General features: G+C 40.0%; 1 protein-coding gene across 1 annotated transcript in view; it reads left to right on the forward strand.

Annotated features, from left to right (window-relative positions):
• The window catches only part of ABCB11 (ATP binding cassette subfamily B member 11), a 991,743-nt gene that overhangs the window by 841,448 nt on the left and 125,829 nt on the right, over positions 1–24,466 (forward strand). Inside the window, exon 23 of the mRNA XM_044075586.1 lies at positions 13,240–13,443. Coding sequence (XP_043931521.1) covers positions 13,240–13,443 — 204 coding nt within the window. The remainder of the gene's footprint in view (positions 1–13,239; positions 13,444–24,466) is intronic.

The following is a 24,466-nucleotide window of genomic DNA, read 5'->3' on the forward strand; positions in this document are numbered from 1 at the left end:
CAGGGATGAATTTCCATTTCCCCATCCAATTGTCCAAGTTGCACTTAAATTGGATTAGAGAGGAACTCTGCTTCACATGGATGGGGAGCCTGTTCCATAGAAGGGGTAGCCTCTGGAATACATACCTATCTCTCCAGTAGGTCCTGTTTATATCACAGGCAAGGTTTAAGTCTTTAGAATGAGTAATTCTGGTACTGTTTGTTTAATGGATATGCAGGAGGTCCATCACAATGGGGTTTGACAATGCCCTGTATGCCAGGCATAGATCTCCCCTCAAAAGCCTATAGGAGACAGAATACAGAGTTAGGGCCTTGAGATGGTCTGCATAGGACATAGACTATTGCTTTTATCTGCAGTGCTTTGAACCACACTGCTTATAAGTGAACAGCACTACATTCAGACAGCAAGCGGGTTATGCATCAGGAAAAGTACTGCAGTGTATCCAACACAGTATGTGCTATCTTATACACTTTACATTATTATTATGATTATGAGTATGGACCTTAGATTAATGGAAATAGGGCTGCAAAGCAGTGGTCTTTTATCAGCTCATTTACTGCTGGGTCATAAACAGTAAATGAGCCAACAGTAAATGAGCTGATAAAAGGCCACTGCTGTTGGGTTATAAAATAAAGGTTAGAATTTCTATTTCCATGTCTTTATTAATGCTTGAGTACTGGAGTCAGTGAAATTAAATCAAAACTAGTCTACAGAAAAAGATTATTAAGATCAAAGTAAGAGAGTACTGTCTTCTTTAAAATAGCCTAAACTGATGTTTTTCTGGGTATACACCATGAAAGTGAAAAACTAGATTACACTTTATTCTGTCTTGCTATTTCTGTTGCTGAAACTGTTTTTTAAGTACTTCATCAGTAACTACATTGTTTTGTTCTTTGACTAAAGCAGATTGCTTAACCAGGTGTTGAGGTCTGCTTGAAAACTGCAGTAATTAGTCTTATGAGAGTTAATTGTTGCCATTTTGTAAGTATCTAAAGACCACAGGCATTTCCAGAGTTGTTTGCTGTTTGGTTCTTGTGCTTCTTTTGTTTAATTTAATTGCTGTTTATAGCATGACCCAGTGGACCATTACTTTCCCTTGTGGCTGGATCTCTGAAAGTGCACATCAGTGCATTGTCTTAGAAAGATTTTAAACCTAGATTGATAATTTGTCTATTTGTCTAAATATACAATACAGCAAGTTGTTTATTTGTTATGGTTTAACCACAACCAACTATTTTATGTATTTTATGTATGCTTTTTGGCATAAACCCTGTAAGGATGTGCAATTTGAGTGAATTCAATTTATCAATTCACTAATTTTGGCGCCTAATTGGATATTCAAGAGCTCTTTTTGGGAGCTTCTTGGTTCTGATGAAATCTGCCTTTGCAGATGAAAGCGCTCAACCTTGTGTGATTTGTGTTCTGTTTGCAGTACTTAGCACAGCACTGTGCTTGTGGAGTGGATCACGTAATAAAGCTGTTGGAAATATCGTTTTGGTACTGTGCTTTTCCTTGTGCATTAAGCCAATTCGTGGAGTTACAAGTTTGTTTTCACTTTTAATTTGTTCTTGGTTATATTTTGCGATGGCTGAAGTGCTCGAGGGATTGCCGGTTCCCACTGGTCATGAAGAGCTTGTCTCTTTAAGGGCGGAGGTTACGTCTTTACAAGCCGACGTAAGCAAACTGTTGGCTATGGTTAGCAAGTTCTCGTTCCTAACCAACTTGGATAAGGAAACGTTTCAAAAAGCCCGTAATGGAGGAAAAGATATACTTATCAGTAACAGAAGTGACGAAAGCACCGAGATGAAGGATCGAGCGAGGCGAAATGGTAGTGTGAACTCTGATTGCCATTTCAATAGTTCTATTGATATACCAAATGCCCAACCCCACCACACCAGAGGTTCGTTTACGGAAGGGGAAGGGGAAGCAAGCAAGCGGACAACTAGATTAAATCTGAAAGAAACTAGTGTGGAGGACAACCACTTAAACATTTCTCTGGACGCTGAATGCACTTTTGATTTTAGCCTGTTCCATCTAGATGACGAGTCGCAAAGACTGGGAGCTAAACCAAAAAGGAAAGAAGTGCTGAAAACATATTCCTCTGTGGCCCAGTGCGTTGAGTCACATAAAGGTACTGTTTCCCACAATAATTACAGAAAAACAGGGTCGACCCCTAGAGATTCACAATATGCTCAAAAAAAGAAAAATGGTCATGGTGTGAATGAAAAAGGTTTTAAACAGTATAATGTTAACAATTTTATTCACAGGGATGTTGTATTTACACAGAATGACAATTGTGTTGATTGTAATAGAACCCCGACTAGAGTTGATGATGGTAGCCTTAAGCAAAAAATATATGCTTTAGGGAAGAGGCTCTTACAAGCCAAAAGTATTAAAATTGATAATTCTTACCTAATACAATGCATAGAGCTGGGTATTATTCCAAAGGGGTTAAGATTTTTTAAATTACCGCTAGGGTTGGAATATACTGATAATGTGGTGCAAGATTTTAATAAACTGTTTGACCAGTTTGGTACATTATACATAGAGAAGTTAATAACATGTAATGAAGAAAAATTGGTACACTTAACAAATGAAATTGATAAGCTTAATGAAGAAATTTTACATGATGAACATTTCAATTTATGGTGTGATTTATATCACAAACAATTCAATACTGTGGAATATAAAGCGAACACTATAGTAAATAGAAAGAAAGGTAAAATTGATAGAGACATCACGGCCTATAAACAGCAGAGGGCATATGTGTGGCCTCAGTATAAGAGCTACGTGAGTAGATCTAACAAAGGACAGGAGACTTTTAGAAGGGAAAGAAATGACACATGGAGGTTAGAGGGTGAACAAAATTTTCAGGGGGGATGATTTCACCCTGCTCCCAAAAAGTACAGGACAAGATACTAAACTCTGGTTCCCAAGTGGGGCTAGGTGGATCAGATTCTAGTGAACCATTACCCTATTCCAACGACCAACTTGATTCCAATGACAATTCCGCCTGTCCCACTATCCCTCATGGTCAACCTGTTGTCACTCACACTTACAAAGGCCTGCAGGTTTACAATTATACTGATTTCGTTGTTACAGAAGATTTTTGTTCCTTATTCTGCAAGGGCATGAAATTTATCCCCATATGCAAGTTTAACATTTTTGACACTATAAAGGAGATCAAGCTTCTTTCTAGGAGAATGAACCTGGCTTTTTACTTCAAGGACAACAATCACGAAGACATTACGGTACAGCATGAAGAAGGTCATCAGTCCAGACTTAAAAGAAAGAGTACTTATGTTCCAGGATATAACCCTATTGTTGCCCAATATGAAAAGATGGTTGCGAGTGATATATATTGGTATTCAAAATATATCAAGAAGCACGAAACTCAATCTTCTGACTATATACTGGATAATCTTACAGTGGCAGAAAGAGAGTGCTTGAATACAGTCATGGGTAACAAAGACCTAAGGATCATGGTTGGGAGGGTGGCCTAATGGTTAAGGTGTTTGCCTTACAAACACAAGGTGCAGGGTTTGAGTCTCACAAGGGATAATTGGCTAAGCTTAAAATGGCTCGCAAGGGCAGTTAGCTTAGTATGAATCTATGAATCTATGAATCTATGAATCTATGAAACCGGACAAAGGGGGAGGGATTGTGTTGTTCAACACTGTTGATTACCATCAGGAAATTTTGAACATTCTACATGAATCCGGAAACTATGAAGAAGTGTCCCTCAACCAGGTAAACATAGGTTACCAACATATCGACCTAGCCATCGAAGCCTTTCTACTAGACAATAGGATCACGAATGAAACTTATGAGTTTATGAGAAATGAATTTCCAAAGATGGCTACAATCATAGGGATTCCGAAGATACACAAGAATGTCAATCGACCCCCCTTTAGACCCATCATTTCCGGTTCCAAGTCCAAAACATACAATATCGGAGTCACCATTGACTCTTGGACCAAGCAAGTATATCACAATGCTGAACATCTCATTAAAGATTCCTGGAGTTTTTTGAGTAGGCTCACTCCCATGATTTGGCACCAAGGCCAAACCTTCATAACCATTGATGTTATCGACCTTTTCTCCTGCATTCCCAAGGAGAAAGGCCTGGATCTCTTTTTTGATGGTCTAAAAAGATATTCTGGGTTGAGTTATGAGAAAATCAATCTGTTGGTCGACATGATGAGGTTGGTCCTCGAACACAATTATCTGAAATTCCAAGGGGAATTATTCAGACAAAGTAGAGGAGTTGCTATGGGGGCCTCATGTGCCCCGGTTTTCGCCAATGTAATAATGCTCGAATGGGAATCTTTGTTTGTATTCCCAAGTACTTATTATAAGTACGTTTCCTATTACAGCAGATATCTGGACGACCTATTCGTTTTATGGAAAGGACCAGCCAATTTGATACCTGAATTCATTGATTATCTAAATAATACAACTCAATTTTTAAAATTTACTTACAATGTGGAGTCTCAGGGCATAGCATATTTGGACACATATATATCGACCACTGAGAGTGGATTTCAATCCCAAATATTTAGGAAAAAAACATTCTCGAATGACTACCTGTATTACAACAGTTGTCACCCTCCACATATATTTAAAACCATTTTTAAAGGTCAGTGCATTCGAGCTGCACGTATGAGCTCGACCAGGGAGTTTATGGAGAGAGAACTTAATAGGATATCCGAAATGTTTTCCAATAGGGGATATCCAAATAATTTAATAAAACCTATACGAACTTACATTATGAAAGAATGGGGGAATAAATACCCACCTTTATTAGGCAAACCTTTCATTTCACAAGAAAAGAAGAGAGTTAAAGAAGGATGTTTTTGTGTCCTTACTTACAGTCCATATGTCAATACCCTTAAGGAGATACTTTTAAAACACTGGAATCTTTTCAGAACATCAGATGATTCTACTAGTGTCGTGGGGAATGCCCCTAAGTTTGTCTACAAAACTTCTTTCAACATCAAAAGGTTGTTGGAAAAGACACAGGTGAAACATAGAGAGGCCAGAACGCACGGATACACCAGGAAATGTGGATCTTGCAAGCAGTGCAAATCAATCAACACTAGTAAGGTAGTGAAATTAAACAACATCACGCACAATAGCCTGTACAGCAAAGGTGGCAACTGTAATACATCTAGATTAGTTTATGTTGCCACCTGTGAGAGATGTGATGCATTTTATATAGGCAAAACAGAAAGGAGATTCCAGACTCGCATTTACGAACATACGTATAGGATAAGGAAGAAGGACCCCAACAATGCACTAAGCAGGCATATTATAGACAGGGGTTGCGAGCATTCCTTTCTGTTTAGCATCATAGATCACATTGACACAACAACTGCAGGGGGAAATTGGAAATGTCATTTATCTCTCCTAGAAAGCAAATGGCAAATGATTTGTGATGCAACAACCAAACCCGGCCTAAATGACCACATAAGTATCAAACCTTTTCTTATTTTTGACAGTTAATGTAGTTGTTTTTATTTACTTTTTCTCATATTTCAACATATGCATCATTCCTTTTCAATTATTATTCTTTTAATAACTAGTTTTTAATAATTTTTTAATAATTATCTTCAACAACAACTATTTTATATGTAAAAATGTAAAAAGTATTATGCATTAATTCTTCATTTAAAATTTGATAAGCTTTGTAGATTAGGAAGATTTTTTGTATATATTTACTATGATTTATTTTTGTATATATTTACTATGACTTATTAATTGTACCACTGTTTTGTCACCATTGAATTTTTGACGACCTATGCACACATCACTTTTGTAGGGTGGTTGTATGCCATCAACCCAGGTATTATAGTCCTTGTGAGTACTTTCCAGTACATCAATTATTTATATTTTACACAATTTACATATTTTATATATTTTATATGTTATATCCACTTGACATTAGAAACTCAGGATACATTCATATATTTATAGATATTTTATATATATATACTTATTTACACATGTATATAATAATATATTCCCTTTCATATATATTACAAATTTACACATATATATTTTATACATCATAAACAATTGCTATATTACATGATTACAAGGTTTTAAGTTCATCACTAGTTTTTTAGGGATTATTTAAATATACAATACAGCAAGATGTTTATTTGTTATGGTTTAACCACAACCAACTATTTTATGTATTTTATGTATGCTTTTTGGCATAAACCCTGTAAGGATGTGCAATTTGAGTGAATTCAATTTATCAATTCACTAATTTTGGCGCCTAATTGGATATTTAAGAGCTCTTTTTGGGAGCTTCTTGGTTCTGATGAAATCTGCCTTTGCAGATGAAAGCGCTCAACCTTGTGTGATTTGTGTTCTGTTTGCAGTACTTAGCACAGCACTGTGCTTGTGGAGTGGATCACGTAATAAAGCTGTTGGAAATATCGTTTTGGTACTGTGCTTTTCCTTGTGCATTAAGCCATTTCGTGGAGTTACATATTTGTCTAAATATTGCCAAAGCAATAAAGCAAAGATTACATAACATTTGATTTTGCTTTGATATTTCTAATTGGAGGATTTTGACTATAACTGCATCATTTTGTTCTTTAACCAAGGCAGTTTGTTTAGCAGGTGCTGGGACATGCTTGTAAACATGCTGACATTTTTCTACATGTCTGAGCACCAGAATAGTTTGCTGTTTGGTGTTCTTGTTTTTTCTATTTGCTGCTTGGTGTTCTTGTTTTTTTTATTTTAATTGCAGTTTATAACATGGCCCAGTGAGACTTCACAACCCTTTGTGGCTGGATCTCTGAAGCTGTATGTCAGTGCACTGGTTTGGAGATATTTTAAATTTAAACTGAGACTTTTCTGTGTATCTCTACACCAGAAATGTGCAAGTTATATTGCACTTGATTTTTGTCACTATTTCTGTAGATAGAATTATTTTTGCAACATTTAATTGTATCTGCATTATTTTGTTGTTTTAATAAAACAGTTTTAGCCAGGTGTAAGAACCTGCTTGCAAACTGTAGTAATTAATCTTGTGAGATAGGATTAACTGCAGCCTTTTTTGTAAGTGTCTGGGGACCACTGGCATTTCCAGAGTTGTTTGCTGATTGGTTCTCTTGATTTTATAACTGCTATTTAGAACAAAAATGTAGTTGAATCAAACAGTGCCCTGGGCTAGTACTATTAACCAGCACCCCACCCCCTTGCTCTTCAAGTGAAGAGAGAGGGGGGAAAAAACACTTCACTGTAATAAGATGATTGCTACATTCTAAATGATTGGCTTATTGCAGTTAGATCTATGCCCCCCCATACACACACAGCTTTTCCAATGAAGAGTAAAAAAAAAGTTGGATGCTCCTTCTACTGGTATGCCAACCATGTGGCGAGATGTACAATATGCCCTCCCTGCTCGCAGACATTCAAGTCCAGTTTCTGTGCCCTACCCCTTACCCTTCTTCAACACATTTAAAAAAAATAATAACTTCTTTTAAACTGTAGCAAACAGCTGCTGCTGCAGTTTTTACCCTGCCTGTATGGAGCACTATGGTGTTTATGCCTTAGTTAAAAAAAAAATTCTTCTTTTTAAACTGTAGCAAACAGTTGCTACAGTTTATACCCTGCTTATGTTTAAGTTTTAGTTAAAAATAATATATTTTTTTACTTTTAAACAGTAATAAACTGCTTGCTACAATATAGCAAGCAGTTGTTATATTATGGGCCACATACAGAGTGCTGCAGCACTCAAGTCTGACCTAAAAATGCCTTACCACCTTTTAAAAGCCAGTATTACATTAAAGAAAGATTGGGATCAGCTGATCATGCCCTCAACACTTTGCTCCCAGGGCAATTGTTCATCTTGCCCTGCCCTAGCTATGCTATTGATTTATAGCACTGCCCAGACCTATTAATTAATTGGTTTTATATGGGATGGTTGTGGTAGGTTAATTACTATGTAATGGAGGTCTAAATATGGATTTTGACTTCAACAGCCCACATCTGAAGACGTTTTGGAAACAAAAATGTAATGGTGACGTTTATGCTGTGTTTTCTTGTTTTTTTCATCTATTAAACTCCGTGTGTTATTTGGAGCACTGTCCGTGAGCTTTATTGCTTTGCCTTCCTAGGTTACCTTGGATTTGTTTCTTAGTTTTGGTTTGGTAGCCTGGTGGATTTTTTTGTATTTTTTCTAAGTATCTGTACACCTTGAAATTAATAACTGTATTGCACTTGATTTTGTTTTGCTAATTCTGCTGCTGGAATGGTTTTGAAGTATTTTAACTCTAACTACATTTTTTTTCTTTAACTAACTGTGGCTGAAAATTTTTTCTACCCTCCTATCCTGTTTTTTTTTTTTTTTTTTTTTTTTATATTCTTAAATCGAGTGTCTGTCTTGTTGTCTACCCTTAAAGTTAATTTGACCACAAAATATCCTCCCTCTCCTCTTTCATTGCTGTTGTCAGTAAATACAAAAGTATCTGTGAAGCTACTCCTTTAAGTTATTTAAATATTTTTCTTCTCCCATTGTATTCCATAAATTCAGAACACTGAATGCCCAGCACCCAGCCAGCCAACCATTTTTGCTTGTTGGTACTTAGTAACCTTTCATTTGCCTGACCTTACTATAATTTGTCTTTAGAAGCTCCTCTGAGTCTCCTGTCATCTGCTCATATTAATAAGCACTAGAGGATAAAACTGGGATGTTCCTATCTTTTTACTCTCTCATATCTTCCTGCCTGTTTAGTGCGCATTGCAATACCAAGAAGTATTAATCATTTTCCATCTTAGTTTTAAAATTGGAAGCATCTTGAACAATGCTACTATTCACTAGATATTTCTCTCAGTGTGTTGTATATTTTACTATGGTTTCATAACTCTCTGTTGCATTTACTTTTCCTATCTAAACACTGATGCACTGGAGTAGAGGAAAGGTCAGTTTGGTAGCTTTATTTCTGCTTCCAGACTTTTACCACTGGCTCTTCTACCCAAGTCAGTACACTAATTGCCTTATGCTCATAGATAGTTAACCTATTTTCAAGACTAACAATTCCATCTGTGAGAGATATAAATGCCTAATTAATGTAGAGGCTTTTTTCCTCACTTAAAACATCATCCGTGAGCTTCATTCACCATTACCATAATCCTTCTCTAATTATGCCAAAGTATCTTACACTAAGTCTGCAAAAAAATTCACTTCAAATGTCACTTAGAATTAATAATTTGTCTCATCAAAAATCTGGTCACACATCTACCTGATGCATACCTATCGTAAAGAATCACTCCAATGAAAAAAAAAATCTTCTGATCTAACACTCTGAGCCATGGCATTAACAGAAATATTTCTGTAGCAGGTGACTCTGTTGTCAGGCATACTGACTCATCACTCACAAGGCTGGACAAGAATAAGGTTACAGTGAGTTGTCTTTCAGGTCCCAGGATTCCTAATACAATAAAGGCCCTAAAGACACTAGTCCTGAGTGGATTCCTCCTTTTCAATAATTTGTTGAATAGCCGGTATCATTCTAGAAAGATCCAGTATTTGTCAGCATGGGACAAGATCCTCAACAGTACCAGGTGTTTCATAAGGATTGCCTAAACTTCTCATTACAATGCTTCTCACACTATGGCCAAAACCTTTGGCAGTCTTCCTCACTCCAGGATGGGGAAATTGGCCTTGACCACTCACTCTCATTTTCCTTTACCCAGTCCCTTCAATACCCATTACTGTAGTCAAACATGGGGTATCTAAGATGCAGCCAGGCATGGGGGTAGTAACTGCATTTTAATCACTATACAAATAACAATAATACTTGTTCATAGCTAAATACTAGGCTGGTTGCCCTTGTGGGACATTATAAGCCTAGCCAGTTTCCCTTTTTGTGCTCAAATTAACCTATTCCATTTCATGGTTGATAATTGGGTTTATATCAGAACATCAAAGTATTAAAACTTTGAATGTTCTGATATCAAACACTATTCAGCGAATGCTAAGAATAGCGAAGCTGCAGAACAGCGAATACTTTCCTCAGGAAAGAATTCGGTTGGCCGTTTCTGTGGCTTTGCTATTCTTAGCACTGTGGTGGAAAGTTACGGGTTGGGTTCAGGTAAGTGTGCGATTGTTTGTACATTAGGGTTGAGGTGGGTTAAGTGAGTTAGGGTTAGAGCGTGGGTTAGGCATGTGTGCAATAGTGACAGACTTTAGGGTTAGGGGTGGTTTAAGTGAGTTAGGGTTAGGGCGCAGGTTAGGTGAGTGTGCGATAGTGACGGACCTTAGGGTTAGGGTTTGGGTTAAGGTAAGTGAGTAGTTAGTAGTGTATGTTTAGTTTAGTGTAGCGTTAGATGTTGGAATTTAAGTGTATGTGTGTGGTTGCTGTTTGTTTGATGTGCTTGTGTTGTGTGTATGTGTTTTGAAGCAGCAAATTGTTTCCATGGTAAAATATTTGCTGTTCTGAATGTTCGATATTTTCATGTTTAGATGTTTTGGGGCCGATGAAATAGCGTTCGCTCTTTTCATCTTTCGATAACATGATATAAACGCTGATAATTATATATTTACCCTAATTAGAATAACTGAGATCATGTCATAAATAATTTGAGGGGAGCCATACACAGCATAAAGCATTGAGGAATAGCCTGTGTCTATTAGCAGCACAGGGGGCCATCCTGGTGTAACTTTTCTGTTTTCTATGCAAAGATCTGAGATACACTTGAATATGCATAGGGATGAACTTTATTTTATGTTGATGAGGAGTCTGTTCCACAGCAGTGTTATCCTCTGTAAGATATAACTGTCCCTCCAAATCATTCTGTTGATGTTGCAGAAGAGGATTCAATCCCTAAACCTAGTATTTCTAATGCCATTTGACTTGATGAAGTCCATAAATAAATCCACCATTATTGGTTTGGAGGATGCCTTGCATGCCAGACACAAGTCATCTCTTAGCAGTCCATAGGATACTGGGTATAGTGACAGGGCTAACATGTTATTTAGGCCTTGGATCATTTTAGAAAAGTGGATGATTCAGTTGTTGCTTGGGTCTGGACAGATGCATGCCAAAGGGGGCATTATACTCAATAATTGGTAAAATTAGGGCTAAGTAAAGGGGGACAATGATATCACAAGATCTAGATACAATCCTTTTTATAAGCTGTGCAATACAGAAGGACTTTCTTACAACAATGGACATATGTTGGTCAAACATTAGGTCACTGTCCACATAAGTTCCCAAATCCCAAACAACTGGGTAAACTCTTAGCAGTGTATTGTCAACATGGTAGTTCCCTGGGATAGATGACTTCAGTAATGCATTTTTGGCATTTAGTTTTTGTCCACAATTTTGGCACCAGTTATTAATTTGGGAAAACCTTCCTGCAGCTTGGCTAAGTCATTTGGGGATTCAATGACTGCTCCTAGCTTGTATTCATCTGCAAACTTACAGCTAAAGTCCATTGATATTGGCTTTTAGTTCAGGAAAGTAAATGCTAAACAGGAGACGTCCTAACACAGAACTCTGGAGGACTTCACTGGTGACCGGTCTCTTTGCGGAGATAAGATCCCATATTTTGATTTCCTGCTTCCTATCTGTGTGCCATTTGGCAATACAGCCGATAACACAGAGGTTTATTCACTGTTTATTTATATTTTCTACTATGCCAGAGTGGGGAATTGTTTCAAAAGCTTTGCCCAGGTTGAGGTATGCGGTGTATACCATTTTGCCTTAATCTATTGCTTTGATGACCTTTTCAAAAAGGTCCACCAGGTTGAGTAACCATAACCTGGCCTTGACAAATCCAGACTGAGATGGGTCAAATGTTAGGACATTCTCTATGTCCTAAATAATTAGTTCCATGATAAGTATTTGTATATGAGGCTGGCAAGACTTAATTGTCTGTAATTGCCTGGGTAGGTAACCTCATTCACAATCAGTTCAGCTCATCACAGCATTGTGCTTTTGAGATTTCAAATATAACTAAAACAGGTCTTGTGATTGTCTTTGGCTTGGGTAACTATTACAGCCTCAAACTTTGGTGGATTTTATTAAGCTCCTGAATTTTTTTTCAGTAACAAGGGCTCTAATATTCTGGGAATTAGTCTTTTTACTGTTCATCGACATTCTTTTCTTTTTATTGTAAAGCTTGTTGATATTATTATTGCACCATGTGGGCTTGTTTCTGTGGTTTGTTGTCATGCACTAAGTGCCTCTATGTAGTATTCATTTACCTTTTCTAGCCAAGATATCATTCCTTTCAGCCAAGCTTAGGAGTCCAGCACTTACTCAAATAAGGTAAAGAATACTAAAGAAAATGTTTGCGTAGCCTGTGATGCATTTTGCAGCTCTGTTCCTCAGGTTTACTCTGAATAGAGGTAATTTGTAGTAAGCAGATTAACATTATGCTGCTGAAATAAAACTCTGTTGATACACACTTGCTGGTACTGCCATTTAATCTGAAACAGTTTGCATTCCTTGAGTCAAAATAGAACATATTACAATTCATCCAAGCTCAGTTACTCAAACTGTCTTTCACTGACGCTAACACATCAAATCTCAAATTGGCAGCATCAAGCACTATAAGGAAATCCTGTCTTCAAATGTTTCCATAGCCGGCCTTAGGCATAGGCCAAGTAGGTGGCCACCTAGGGTGCCACTCTAGTAGGGGTGCTTTTCCAGTATTTATTTGGTGTAGGTAGACTAGGATGGGGGCACCAGATGGTGTGGTGGGGGGGTGCCATGAAGTCCTTTTGCCTAGGGCACCAGTTGACGTAAGGCCGCTCCTGAATGTTTCATACCAGTAATAGTTCTGGCTGGGGAAATGGTCGGATCCTCTTTATACCTCAATATGTGCATTTGTGAATCTGATGTATTTTACTTCATGCAGTTGAATCCAACATTGTATCATGTTTGGATAAGATTGCACATAGTTTGGGTTGGAAAAGTTGATAGTGCTGTTGATGGAAAGATTCAGAATTGTAACTTGCTGGCTTAGTTAACTGCAGAGCTTGGCAACATCAATGACATATACTCCTCTAGCCTTTTGGTTAGTCGTTAGTAAAGCTATCCCCAAAATAGGGTAATTGTGGTTTCTAAAATACCTTGGAAATACTATACAAAAACAACACAGTGTTATTGTATTGTTTATTGTAAATCTGACATTTTATATACTATTACACTGAAATTAATCAAAAAAGCCAAAATGCAATCAGAAAAACAATGCTATCCTTTTTCTCCCTAGGCTACTGGATCTCAGATAGGGATGATTGTGAATTCCCTTACGAATGTTGGAGTTGCAATTGTCATCGCTTTCTACTTCAGCTGGAAATTAAGTTTGGTGATAACCTGCTTTCTCCCGTTCCTTGCCTTATCTGGTGCATTTCAATCTAGAATGCTAACAGGATTTGCCAACCAGGATAAGAATGCGATGGAAGCTGCTGGACGGGTATAAACTAAAATTACTTTTAATGCTGTAAAACATAAATGTTTCAGAGTTTTCTAACATGAACTCAATATAACTCTGTAAGGTGTTAAGAATATATTGCTTCAGATTAAGTTGCTGACATGGAGCTTTATCATCAGTGTTTTTACTTCAAGTTTAAAGAGTTTCTGGAATATTTCTTATCCTTGAAAAGCAAGGTCATAACAACAGATTTAAGTAGCTATTTGTATTACTGAAGTACATTTGAGGTATGATACCTTTGACAGATTGTTCATCATATTTTTGTCCTTTCCTCTAATGACAGTTATTATCCTGTGTAGATAATCCCCGGGATTCAGCAAGCCCTGCACAGTGTGCAGGAATAGTGCAAGGGCTGCTGTACGCTATATGGCTGCCGAGCGATCCAGGACCGAGCTCCCAGGATGTGCACGAGCACTCCTACACTATTCCTGCACGGACACCACTGCTATATATTAATTACCTCATTTGCTGGTGAAAACCATGCAAATGAGGTGAATTAGTGATCCAGGAAGCAGGCAGGCATCTGTGCAGGAATAGTGTAACCTGCAGAAATGTATTCGGTTACTAACCAAATACATTTCTGCAAATTATAAAACGGAGGCATGACAGCTCCAAAGAAAGCATGTATTCAATGTAGTAGGCATGCCAATGGCCAAATATATAGCCACTGGCATGGGAAATAGTTGCAAAATTATAAAACAATGACTTTTATTTTTTTTTTGGCTGATTTCAGTCGTTTAAGTGTAGGGCAGAGGTGCGCAAACAGGATCGGCCCGAAAGTTGGAAATAAGCTTTTAAACCCAAATCAGCATTTTGCCATGATAGTCAATGGCATGCATAAGACAACAATACCAGGGAATAGTGGTTTCTAAGGGGGAAGGCTCAGTGTGAGTGTGGAGCTATGAATTAGTATTCTGTTTTATGCAAATGAGAGGACTGATACTGAATCACAGAATTCTTCTCAGTGTTAGCATGCACCCAACTGTGTAGGTGCAGCAACACCATGGTATAAGTTTAAGAGGTAAATGACCTCATAAGGGGAGTGTCATGCATGCTGTAAGCTTATTGGAGCTCTGTGGCTCGTGTTTGCTGTTAACTAAGCACAGCTAAGGAAGGGGGTGTGTCTGAGGCTACCTAGCAGTGTTTACATTGCCTAAATGGGTGTGTGTGCCACGCACCGGTTTTTAAACAAAAAAAAAAAAAAAACGGAAATAGCAGCTCTGTTTATATCTGCGCACTGGGTATGCGTGGCGTTCCTCGGGGCTTAAAAATGAAGGCAATGAGAAGGGAAAACAGCAGTAGGAAGGCAATCAAGGAGAACTAGCATAGCTGGCAGGTGAAATGTATCAGGATCAGCCAATTACACAGGCCCAGCCCAGCCCAGCCCAGAACACTACTATAAATGATGCAAACACCCTTCACTCTGTTTTTTCCCACAAACTCTACACCACCGGTGTACACAGGCGGGGAAATTTTACCTGACAAAACTAACAAAATGTTAGGGGCTGCTGTTGCTCTCATACATCAATATGTGGAAGAGACTGAAGGTGGTGAGGATGAGAATGCTGATGACCAACCCACAGTGAGGAGTAGGAGAAGAGTGTACAGACCCAGGGTAACCTACCAGGGGCTACATGAGCTGGAGATAGTGGAGCACTATAGGGTGGATAGGGACATTCTACAGCAAATTTTTGAGTATGTGCCAGCCATGCCTCACACACAGAACCAACAGAGGGGTACCCATCCCAGTGGATACCAAGGTATGTGTAGGCTTAAGAATACTAGCCACAGGTACCTTTCAAAGGCCAGCTGGGGATAACATGGGGATCTCACAGGCATCAGCATCTAGGGTACTCCACCAGTTCCTGAATGCCATGTCAGCACATGCCGGTGAGCACATATATTTCCTCAACACCTGCGAGACATTGACCAGCAATATGCATCTCTTCCACCAAACAGCAGAATACCCTGAGGTAGTGGGTGCTATAGACTGCACGCACATATACATCAAAGCACCACTCGGCGAGCAAGGTAAGGTTTACATAAACTGCAAGGGCTTCCCCTCCATCAACTGCCAGGTTGTGTGCAATGCCCAGGGCATTATCTTGAATGTGTGTGCTGGCAGCCCTGGAAGCTATCACAGCTCTCACATCTGGCATATGACATAGCTGTACCAGACATTTGACAGTGGGGATATCCCATATGACCACCTAGTGGGGGATGCTGGTTACCCACTGGAGCTGTGGCTGACGACACCCTTCAGAAATGCACACACACCCAAACAAGAACTCCATAATGAGGCACACACAAACCAGAATCATAATAGAGCATGGGTTTAGAATGCTCAAGTCATGGTTCCGCTGCCTGGATATATCCAGTGGAGCCTTGCAGTACTCTCCAGCTACATGTCCACAAACTTTCATTGTATGTGCCATGCTACACAATATGATCCTGCGGAAACAGCTGCAGCATGAACAGCAAGGGGCAGGGCCACACAGCCCCCCATCATTGCCAAGGCCATCACAGGCACAGAGGGACTCAGAGGAGGAACAACCTGAGCCTGCCCATGTAGGCAGAAAGAGGCATGCCCAGTATGCCCAGGCTTTGGCAAAGAGGCAACACATAGCACATATGCTGACATGGTAGGGACCCAGGGAATGATACCTCTCTCTGACTCACACATACAGTAAAAGGGATGCCAAACATGACACTACCTGTGCTTTACCATGTGTAGGGAGTGTACTATGTGCATCCGACATAGTCAGCCCTCCAACACCATCCTCAATACTGGCACAGCCACAAGGTAAGTCACTCTTCCTATCAATTGCTGAATGGAGTAGTATGTTCTGATAGTTATATCTATGGTATGGATGTGAGCATGCAAGGGAATTGGGTGGCTGAATGGAGTGGCAGCAGATAGTGGACACCTATATAAACAGCATGAAATCCATAACAAATACTGGTGTCAACAAAGTAGGCAGTACTAGACAAGGTGACAAATCCCACTGCAGTACATGTGGTGGCCCAAATGTGTGTCCATAGGACACACACATGCATGTCAGTGAGACTCACATACCCAACACCAGCCTCAGTCAGCAGGACAGTTGTAGATGACCATAATGAAAGGCTGTGCTAAGGCCTCCAATTGATGGCAATGGTGAACAGCCCCCCTCCAGACCTACACAGACAGACTACAACAAGTCTGACAGTTATATGTTAGTTCTGAAGGGTAAGAAGTCTGAAACTGAAATGTAGGGCAATAAAACCTAAGATCTGTACTCTACTGATATACCTCTAGTCTGCATGATAGGTCAGAATACAAAATGAAATGGAAGCCAACAGAGTACCTGAAATACCACAGTCATAGCAAATGTTTACAGTTGTCAGGTGTTTCCTCCCCCCCACCCCCCACAATCCTATGTAGAAATGCAGTAACATGTACATTTGGGTTTAATAACAGTGGAGCACAGATTACCTGAGCTAGCCCAATTTACAGGATAGATTGTTGCATGTGTACAATATGCAGGGATCCGTGTGATAGGTTGTTGTGTGTTCAATATTGTCTGGAAGTGGTCAGCATGTAGGCATGGAGGGTTGTGTCTTGGTGGCCTACAGCCAGTACTGTTGATGACAGGGGACATGTTCTGACAACTGCAGTGCCAACCACAATGCATCTCAGCAATACCCATGGCAGCAGTCGTCCATACTCACTGTCCATATGTCAATATCTGTCATGGACTGAAAGATGGATATGCCATGAATGTGGGCCCAGACATACACATAGCATGCAGGTGGAAGTACACTAGACAGAGTACATAAAATGTAACTGTCAACTGCACACACCTTTGGAATTGTACATACAGGTTAGCAGCGCATTAGTTGTCTGTGTAGTATGAAATACTGATGTAGTATGGCCAATCACTGGCAGACCACAAAATGCACAGTTATGAAGTAATGAGAGACTGCCTGTGTCCCCGCACAAGGCAGTATAAGGGGAATGTCCCAGGTATATCTGTGAGTTAGCTGCAAGAAGCTTCCATATCACACATGCACTCAGCTCACCCCACCATCAGCCATAGGTTTATCACAGGCCATTTCCCTGCTGTTGGGAATGAGTACAGTATGACCCCCACTTCTGTATGGGAATACCCACAGAATACAGCATGCTGAAGAGGTGTCCCATTCAGGTGTGTCCCTAGCTGTAAGCAGCACCCAGCCAACATCCAGACCAATGGATTAACATGGACAGGAACTATTGCCATTAACACCTCGCACACTTACCCTGTCACCCCAGAGGAATCCAGTGGTTCACAGCCTGTAAATGTAGGAGTGACAGAATGCACTGGCCTGCTACAGATGGTCTGCATCACTACCAAATGCCCTACAGACCTCTGTCAAAGGACTGTGCCTTACCCGTACTGCCAATGTATGTTATCTTATGGGGTCCCAACTAACAACATAACACAGTCCACAGAACACAAATGCAAAGCCATGTTGACAAATCCCAGTAGCATGCCCACCATGTCCTACTGCATGAACTGTGGACCAACCCTTAAATACCGCTGGGTTGAAGGGACAACTATAGGGTATAGGGATACTTCTCAGATATAATAGTTCTTTGGCTAAAAAATGGAACTCTCTACCCACTAGCATACAAAACACATCGTCCAAAGCCTCCTTTAAAAACCTCATTAGGCAACATCTCAAGCAAAGTTGGCAGTGCCATGACTGCTCCCCAGGCTAGTGAAAGCAGATAAGGTACACATACTAAACCTAGAGTACTTGATAATAGTTTTCACTCTTAATCACAAACACTGGCTAATGTACAATGTATGTACTGCACCAGTGTATTATGTATGTATTCTACCGATGTTCCAAATTTCAGCTGTACACCACAAATCTATTAATTACCTTTATTTTTAAATTAATATTTTCTTGTTTGTTCTCTCCACTGTAACTGTTGATGTGCTGCATACCACTGTAAAAACATGTCTATTGTAATTTGTGTGTATACTGATCATGTCTAAATATCTAAATGTATCTGTAATTTTTCTATGTGGAGTTTTACTCCATGGACCTCTGCTGAAAAAGGGCCTTTTTGGCTCAAGTCAAACACCCCTGGTTAACAAATGTAAAATAAATAAATAAAAATGAATATCGCTCGCATAATGTTAGAAAGATGATAGAATAACAGAGTGGGGGGTGTAGAAGCATGGACGTAATGGAGTGTGTGAAGTCTGAAATTCTGATGTGTGCCCATACTACCCCTGCCTGCAAACCCAGTAATGGGCAGCTAAAAACCTGCTTGTAAACCACAATGTGAAGGGGAACTGACCAGATATATGAGCCCTGCCTCTGGGTAACTTGGGTGAATCTGTACAGCTGAGAGGTATGTCCACAGCAGGATATGGCCATTCTGTTATGTCGATATATGTACAAGCAGGGGATCCTCAGCCACCACAGTACCAAGGTGCTGGACCATTTACACAGACCCATCAGCAAGTGTCTGCAGCTACCCCTCCAGAATGGCATGAGTGTGCAAGAATATGTAGGCTGCATTCCACAATACTGGACACAGCCTCATTCATCTTGTAGTTTCCAGGAAATAACTGTGAGCAAATAAGTATATCTGTCAGTAGCTGATGACATAATACATCACAGTGTAAAACTGTACATATGTCTGAATATTTCTGCTAACACCAACCATGTAACACAAGCAGCATTGACACAATAGTTACAGTATCCCACTATCTGTCGCCCATTGTGACTCCATATTGTCAGCCTATCAACAGATATCCTGCAGAAATAGGTTGCTAACTGTAGGTGTAGAACACCAAATCCTGGACTGGAGTACAACCTACCTGGAATGGATTCACACACTCAGTAGAGAAGGTCATACTGGGCATGCTCCTACACTTAGAGAAATGAAGCCCATGTCTGACAACACAGTGGACTATACATATCTGTCAGTCGCAGATATCTGTGCACACACACCACATTGTACACCATTCATGTTTTTCACACACATTGGATAGGAATACTCACACATATCCAATGCCAACACACTATAATATGTAAAACATTCACACACACACACACACACACACACACACACACACACACACACACACACACACACACACACACACACACATACACACACACACACACACACAAATACACACACACACACACACACACACACACACACACACACACACACACACACACAGATGTAGGAAAGAGAGAGACAGACACTGACAGAGAGATTTCCATCATGAGGCCTGTCCCACCCACCATACATCCAATTGGCCAATATCACATGATGTGCTGATGTCAATCACTGTAAACATTGCTTTTGGTAGCCCTCAGCCCTATAGTGTCTGTGGTGCTTGTGATAACTGTGTAAGACAATAGTACAAATCAGTATTCATCTAGCATTTGTATTTCCAGTCCTGTCAAATGTAAAGTTGTGTGTGACTGAGTGTTGTGTGTGTGTTTCCAGAGGAATGATCTATGGCCCATTCACACACACTGCACTTCTCATTGCCCATGTTAGCACTCTTGCTGATGTCAGTCACCTTGAAATAACCCTCTGGCCAAGTCTCAGCCCTATAAGCTGCGATATGTGTGTAATACTGTAGTGTAGAAAAATAGTTAGGTAGGAGTTCTAATCCCAAACATGGAAGCTGTGTGTGTGTGTGTGTGTGTGTGTGTGTGTGTGTGTGTGTGTGTGTGTGTGTGTGTGTGTGTGTCTGTGTGTGTGTGTGTGTCTGTGTGTGTGTGTGTGTGTGTGTGTTGTGATGAATGATTTTGAGGCCATTCACAGTCACTACACCTCCCATTGCCCTACTTTAGCAAGCCTGCTGATGTCAGTCACCATGAAATAACCCTTTGGACAAGTGGCAGCCCCATAAGCTCAGTGGCGCTTGCGATAACGGCAGTAATACTATAGTGTAGCATACTAGTTAGGTAGGAGCTCTAATCCTTGAGATGGCAACTATGAAACTGTGTGCTTTTGTGTGTGAGAGTGTGTCTGTCTTTGATGATACCTGATGTTATGGACATTCACACTTACTACTCTCCCCTTACCCCTCCTTTAGCACTTCCGCTGATGTTAGTCACCTTCAAAGATACCTGTGGTGAACTCACCAACATGTAAGCTCCATGGTGCATGCCATAAATGTGGAACAATGCAGTAGCAGTAACTACATAGGTATGGGTTTGAATCTCATCTGTGGCAAGTGTTTGTGTGTGTACATATGTATGTCTGTACCTCAAAGACTTTGGCCCCATTTACAACCAGTACACATCTCAGAGCCTGACTTTAGCAGTCCTGCAGATATCATCTACCTTAGAAATACCTGTTGCCAACCCTAAACCATGTCATGTCAGTTGTGCATGTGGTAAATGCATAACATAATGGTCCATAAAGATTGTTAGATAGAAGTTTGAACCTCACCCCTGGCAAATGTAAATGTGTGTTTCGGGTAAAATTATTTTTGGGATCTCTCACCCACTACATCACTCAATGCCAGTATTTACAAGGGCTGGTGATGTTCCTCACCTTAGAAGTACCGTGGGACAACATCCATCCTCTAAGCTCCATGGCGAATACAATAAATGCTGTATACTATAGTAGTAATACATAGCTAGGTAAGGGTTTGAATCTTAGTACTGGCAAGTGTGTGTGTGTGATAAGTATCCTGTATGGAGGTTGCTGTGATTGTGTAATAACAGGATCGATTGTGGGGTAGGTTTTGTTAAATTATTATGTTGAGGACCTAGTATATGTCACAATGTCCACCTTACAAGGACAACAGATGTCAAACACCAGAGGGGCTGGTGTAGACAATCCATAGCCCTATGTGTGACATTATGGATTGGTGAACAATATAGGCAACCCTTCTATTACTCAGAAAACACTCTCCACCCACGTCTCATACACAAGCACACTTGGTTAGGCAACAACCACTATATTGGTAGTTCACTGCATATTGCCTCACAGATAGTAACCACGGTGTGATTGCAGTGGACTACATGTCTGTTGACCACACCAGTGCCACTTACATCAGAAAGTACTTTGATGTATTACGTCTCCTGACTGAGTGTGTATTATCCAGCAAGTAAAAAGACAGAGCACCCACTTTCATCCCTGCAGTAGGCAAATAAATGCTTACAGTGGCCCTTTTGCTATGTTCTCCACTGGACACCTGCAACAATAGTAGAGTCTGCAAACATAACCCACAAAGGGAATACCATGCCTTATACACATGTCCTGTATGGACAGATGCTACTAACTCCACTGAATACCTGTATCATTCTGTCAATGTAGGTGCAAGCACAACCTCAGTTACATAGCCAGATCTCACCAAATGAGGTCAGGAATGCTACATCAGAAGATAACAATCTGGCCACACAACATACCCCAGAGGCCTCAAGTACACTTCCACATGTCAAAGAACATGCTTGTGAGGCCTGTGCACAACCCAGACACTGTCCATGTTATGGAATATAGATCATATACATGGGAAGCAGTGCATATCACTGGCCACCCACAATAGTAACCCAGATGAGTGGATGGTGAATACAATACCCACCCCTGGAGACAACTCCAGGGACTACACCCCTGAGCCACACTGGAGACTGTTGTCATGTGGCCTGATGCCAAGGTGCCCTTTGCCTAGCCTTGTACAGCCTTCAGGCCTATTCACCTACTACACACCTGTGAAGCAATGAACCTATGCATCTCAGTACTAGCAAGTGTGTGTGTGTGTGTGTGTGTGTGTGTGTGTGTGTGTGTGTGTGTGTGTGTGTGTGTGTGTGTGTGTGTGTGTGTAAATGAATGATTTTGAAGCCATTCACACTCACTCACTACACCACCCATTACCCTACTTTAGCACGCCTGCTGATGTCATTCACCTTGAAATAACTCTTTGGCAATATTTCAGCCTGATAAGCTCTGTAATGTAGCAAACTAGTTAGGAAGGAGTTCTAATCTTGATCCTGCCAACTGTAATAATGTGTGTGTTTCTTTGACAGAGTGTGTGTGTGTGTGTGTGTGTGTGTGTGTGTGTGTGTGTGTGTGTGTGTGTGTGTGTGTGTGTGTGTGTGTCTTCGTTGACACCTGTGTTTGTGGACATTCACACTTACTACACTTCCCTTACCCCTCCTTTAGCACTGTTGCTGATGTCACTCACCTTCAAAGATACCTTTGGACAGCTCTCCAACATGTAAGCTCCATGGTGTGTGCAATAACTGTGTAAAACTGTAATAACAATACATAATCAGGTAGGGGTTTGAAACCCAGTGCTGATAAGTGTTTGTTTGTGTGTGTGTCATCAGTATTCTGTGTGGGTGTTGGGGTGATTGTGTAATGACAGGACCCATTGTAGTGTGGGTTTTGCTATATCATTATATTGAAGATCTTTATATCCCAGTGTCCACATTACAAGGCCAACAGTTTTCAAACACTGTAGAGGTTGTTGTAGACAATTCTCAGCCATAAATGTGTACAGCCATGTGCAATTACTATGTGACAGTATGGATTAGTAAACAATATAGGCAATTGTTATAATACCCAGATACCACTCTCCACCCACAGATCATACACAAACATGCTTGACTCTTACTTTCTTACTCCCTTCCTTTCTTACTTTGTCTGTGTCTCTGTCTCTGTCTCTCTCTCTCTCTCTCTCTCCCTCTATCCCTCTCTGGTGGATGTGGAAAAGTACATCTGTTTTGCATTGGCAGCAGCTTGGGTTTTGTAAGTGTTAAATAAAAACAATGATAACAACACAGGAGGCTCAGATGCAAAAGTTTACTAGTGTACACCAGGAGGCAAAAAGCCATACAAGTACAGAGTTTTGTCTGACATGATGCAGGAAATACACAATTTTATATAGTCTTACATTCAAGCTGTGCCCACCTTACTGACGTGGTTGGTCTACAATATTCAATTCATAAGAAAAAGCTGATGTTATACATTTTAAAAGTTTTCCCATAGGAATAATACAGCCTTGCAAAGCACCTGGTTCGTCATAATGTCTTTCTGTAAATGTTACTTCTTCAAGGTTTCAGGCCTGTTCGAATACAATAGTTGGTTCAGTCTTGTAATATACTTCTTTGTTCTTCTTGCAACTTTACTTTAGCAGCTGTGTCTTATCTTTGATAACATTCACAAGGCCAATTATCTCAGAGGAAGGAAGAAGATTTTCAATGCTTTATACATTTAATTTCCTGACCCAGCAGATAATCATTAGTGAAAAACATAAGCTTGCTGAGCTGGCTACTGCCAGGGTCAGAGTTCAAATACACTGCAGCTCCAAAGCTTCAGGCAATTACATGTAAAATCATTCTTATTGCCATATTGTAAATAGAATAAAATGCATTATATACTATTTGCTTTTAAACTAACACTTTATACATGTTCAAATACATATTTTTCTAACATTTTCCTCCCTTTTAATACTTTTTATTCTATTCAGAAACATAAACAATGTTATATCGTCCCCTAGCCTTCTCCTTTAAGGACTTTCAACTAGGCAAGTCATTTTGTTTATATTTCGGAAAAAGTTTTGTCTGGAATCAATAGTTCCAATTCAATGTCTTGGTACAAAGTTTGAGTTACAGATATATCAACAAAATCTTTGACTAATCTTTTCATGCAGGGGATCCCACAACAGACACATGCTCCTAATAGGAGCAGACCAACACAAATAGCAATCAAAATATTCATTAGGATAGAACCCCACCCACCAAACAGACTCTGGAAAAAGTTCATCAGTGGGTTTGGGCCTGGTTCAGTCATGGCCGATACCTGCTGTATTACCTCTAGGTGGTCATTAATCTCGTGTCGATTGTCTGGTATGAACGCACAGCATTCTTCTTTGATAAGCGCGCACGTACCACCTCTCGCCGCTAGGGTGAAGTCAAGAGCCATTTGATTTTGTAGCACAACAGTTCTCATTGCATTCAGTTCATCAGTCACTAGTACGAGAGCAGA

Source organism: Protopterus annectens, chromosome 6.part1 (genome assembly GCF_019279795.1).
Source record: "Protopterus annectens isolate FY-2018-M chromosome 6.part1, PAN1.0, whole genome shotgun sequence".
Taxonomy (NCBI): domain Eukaryota; kingdom Metazoa; phylum Chordata; order Ceratodontiformes; family Protopteridae; genus Protopterus; species Protopterus annectens.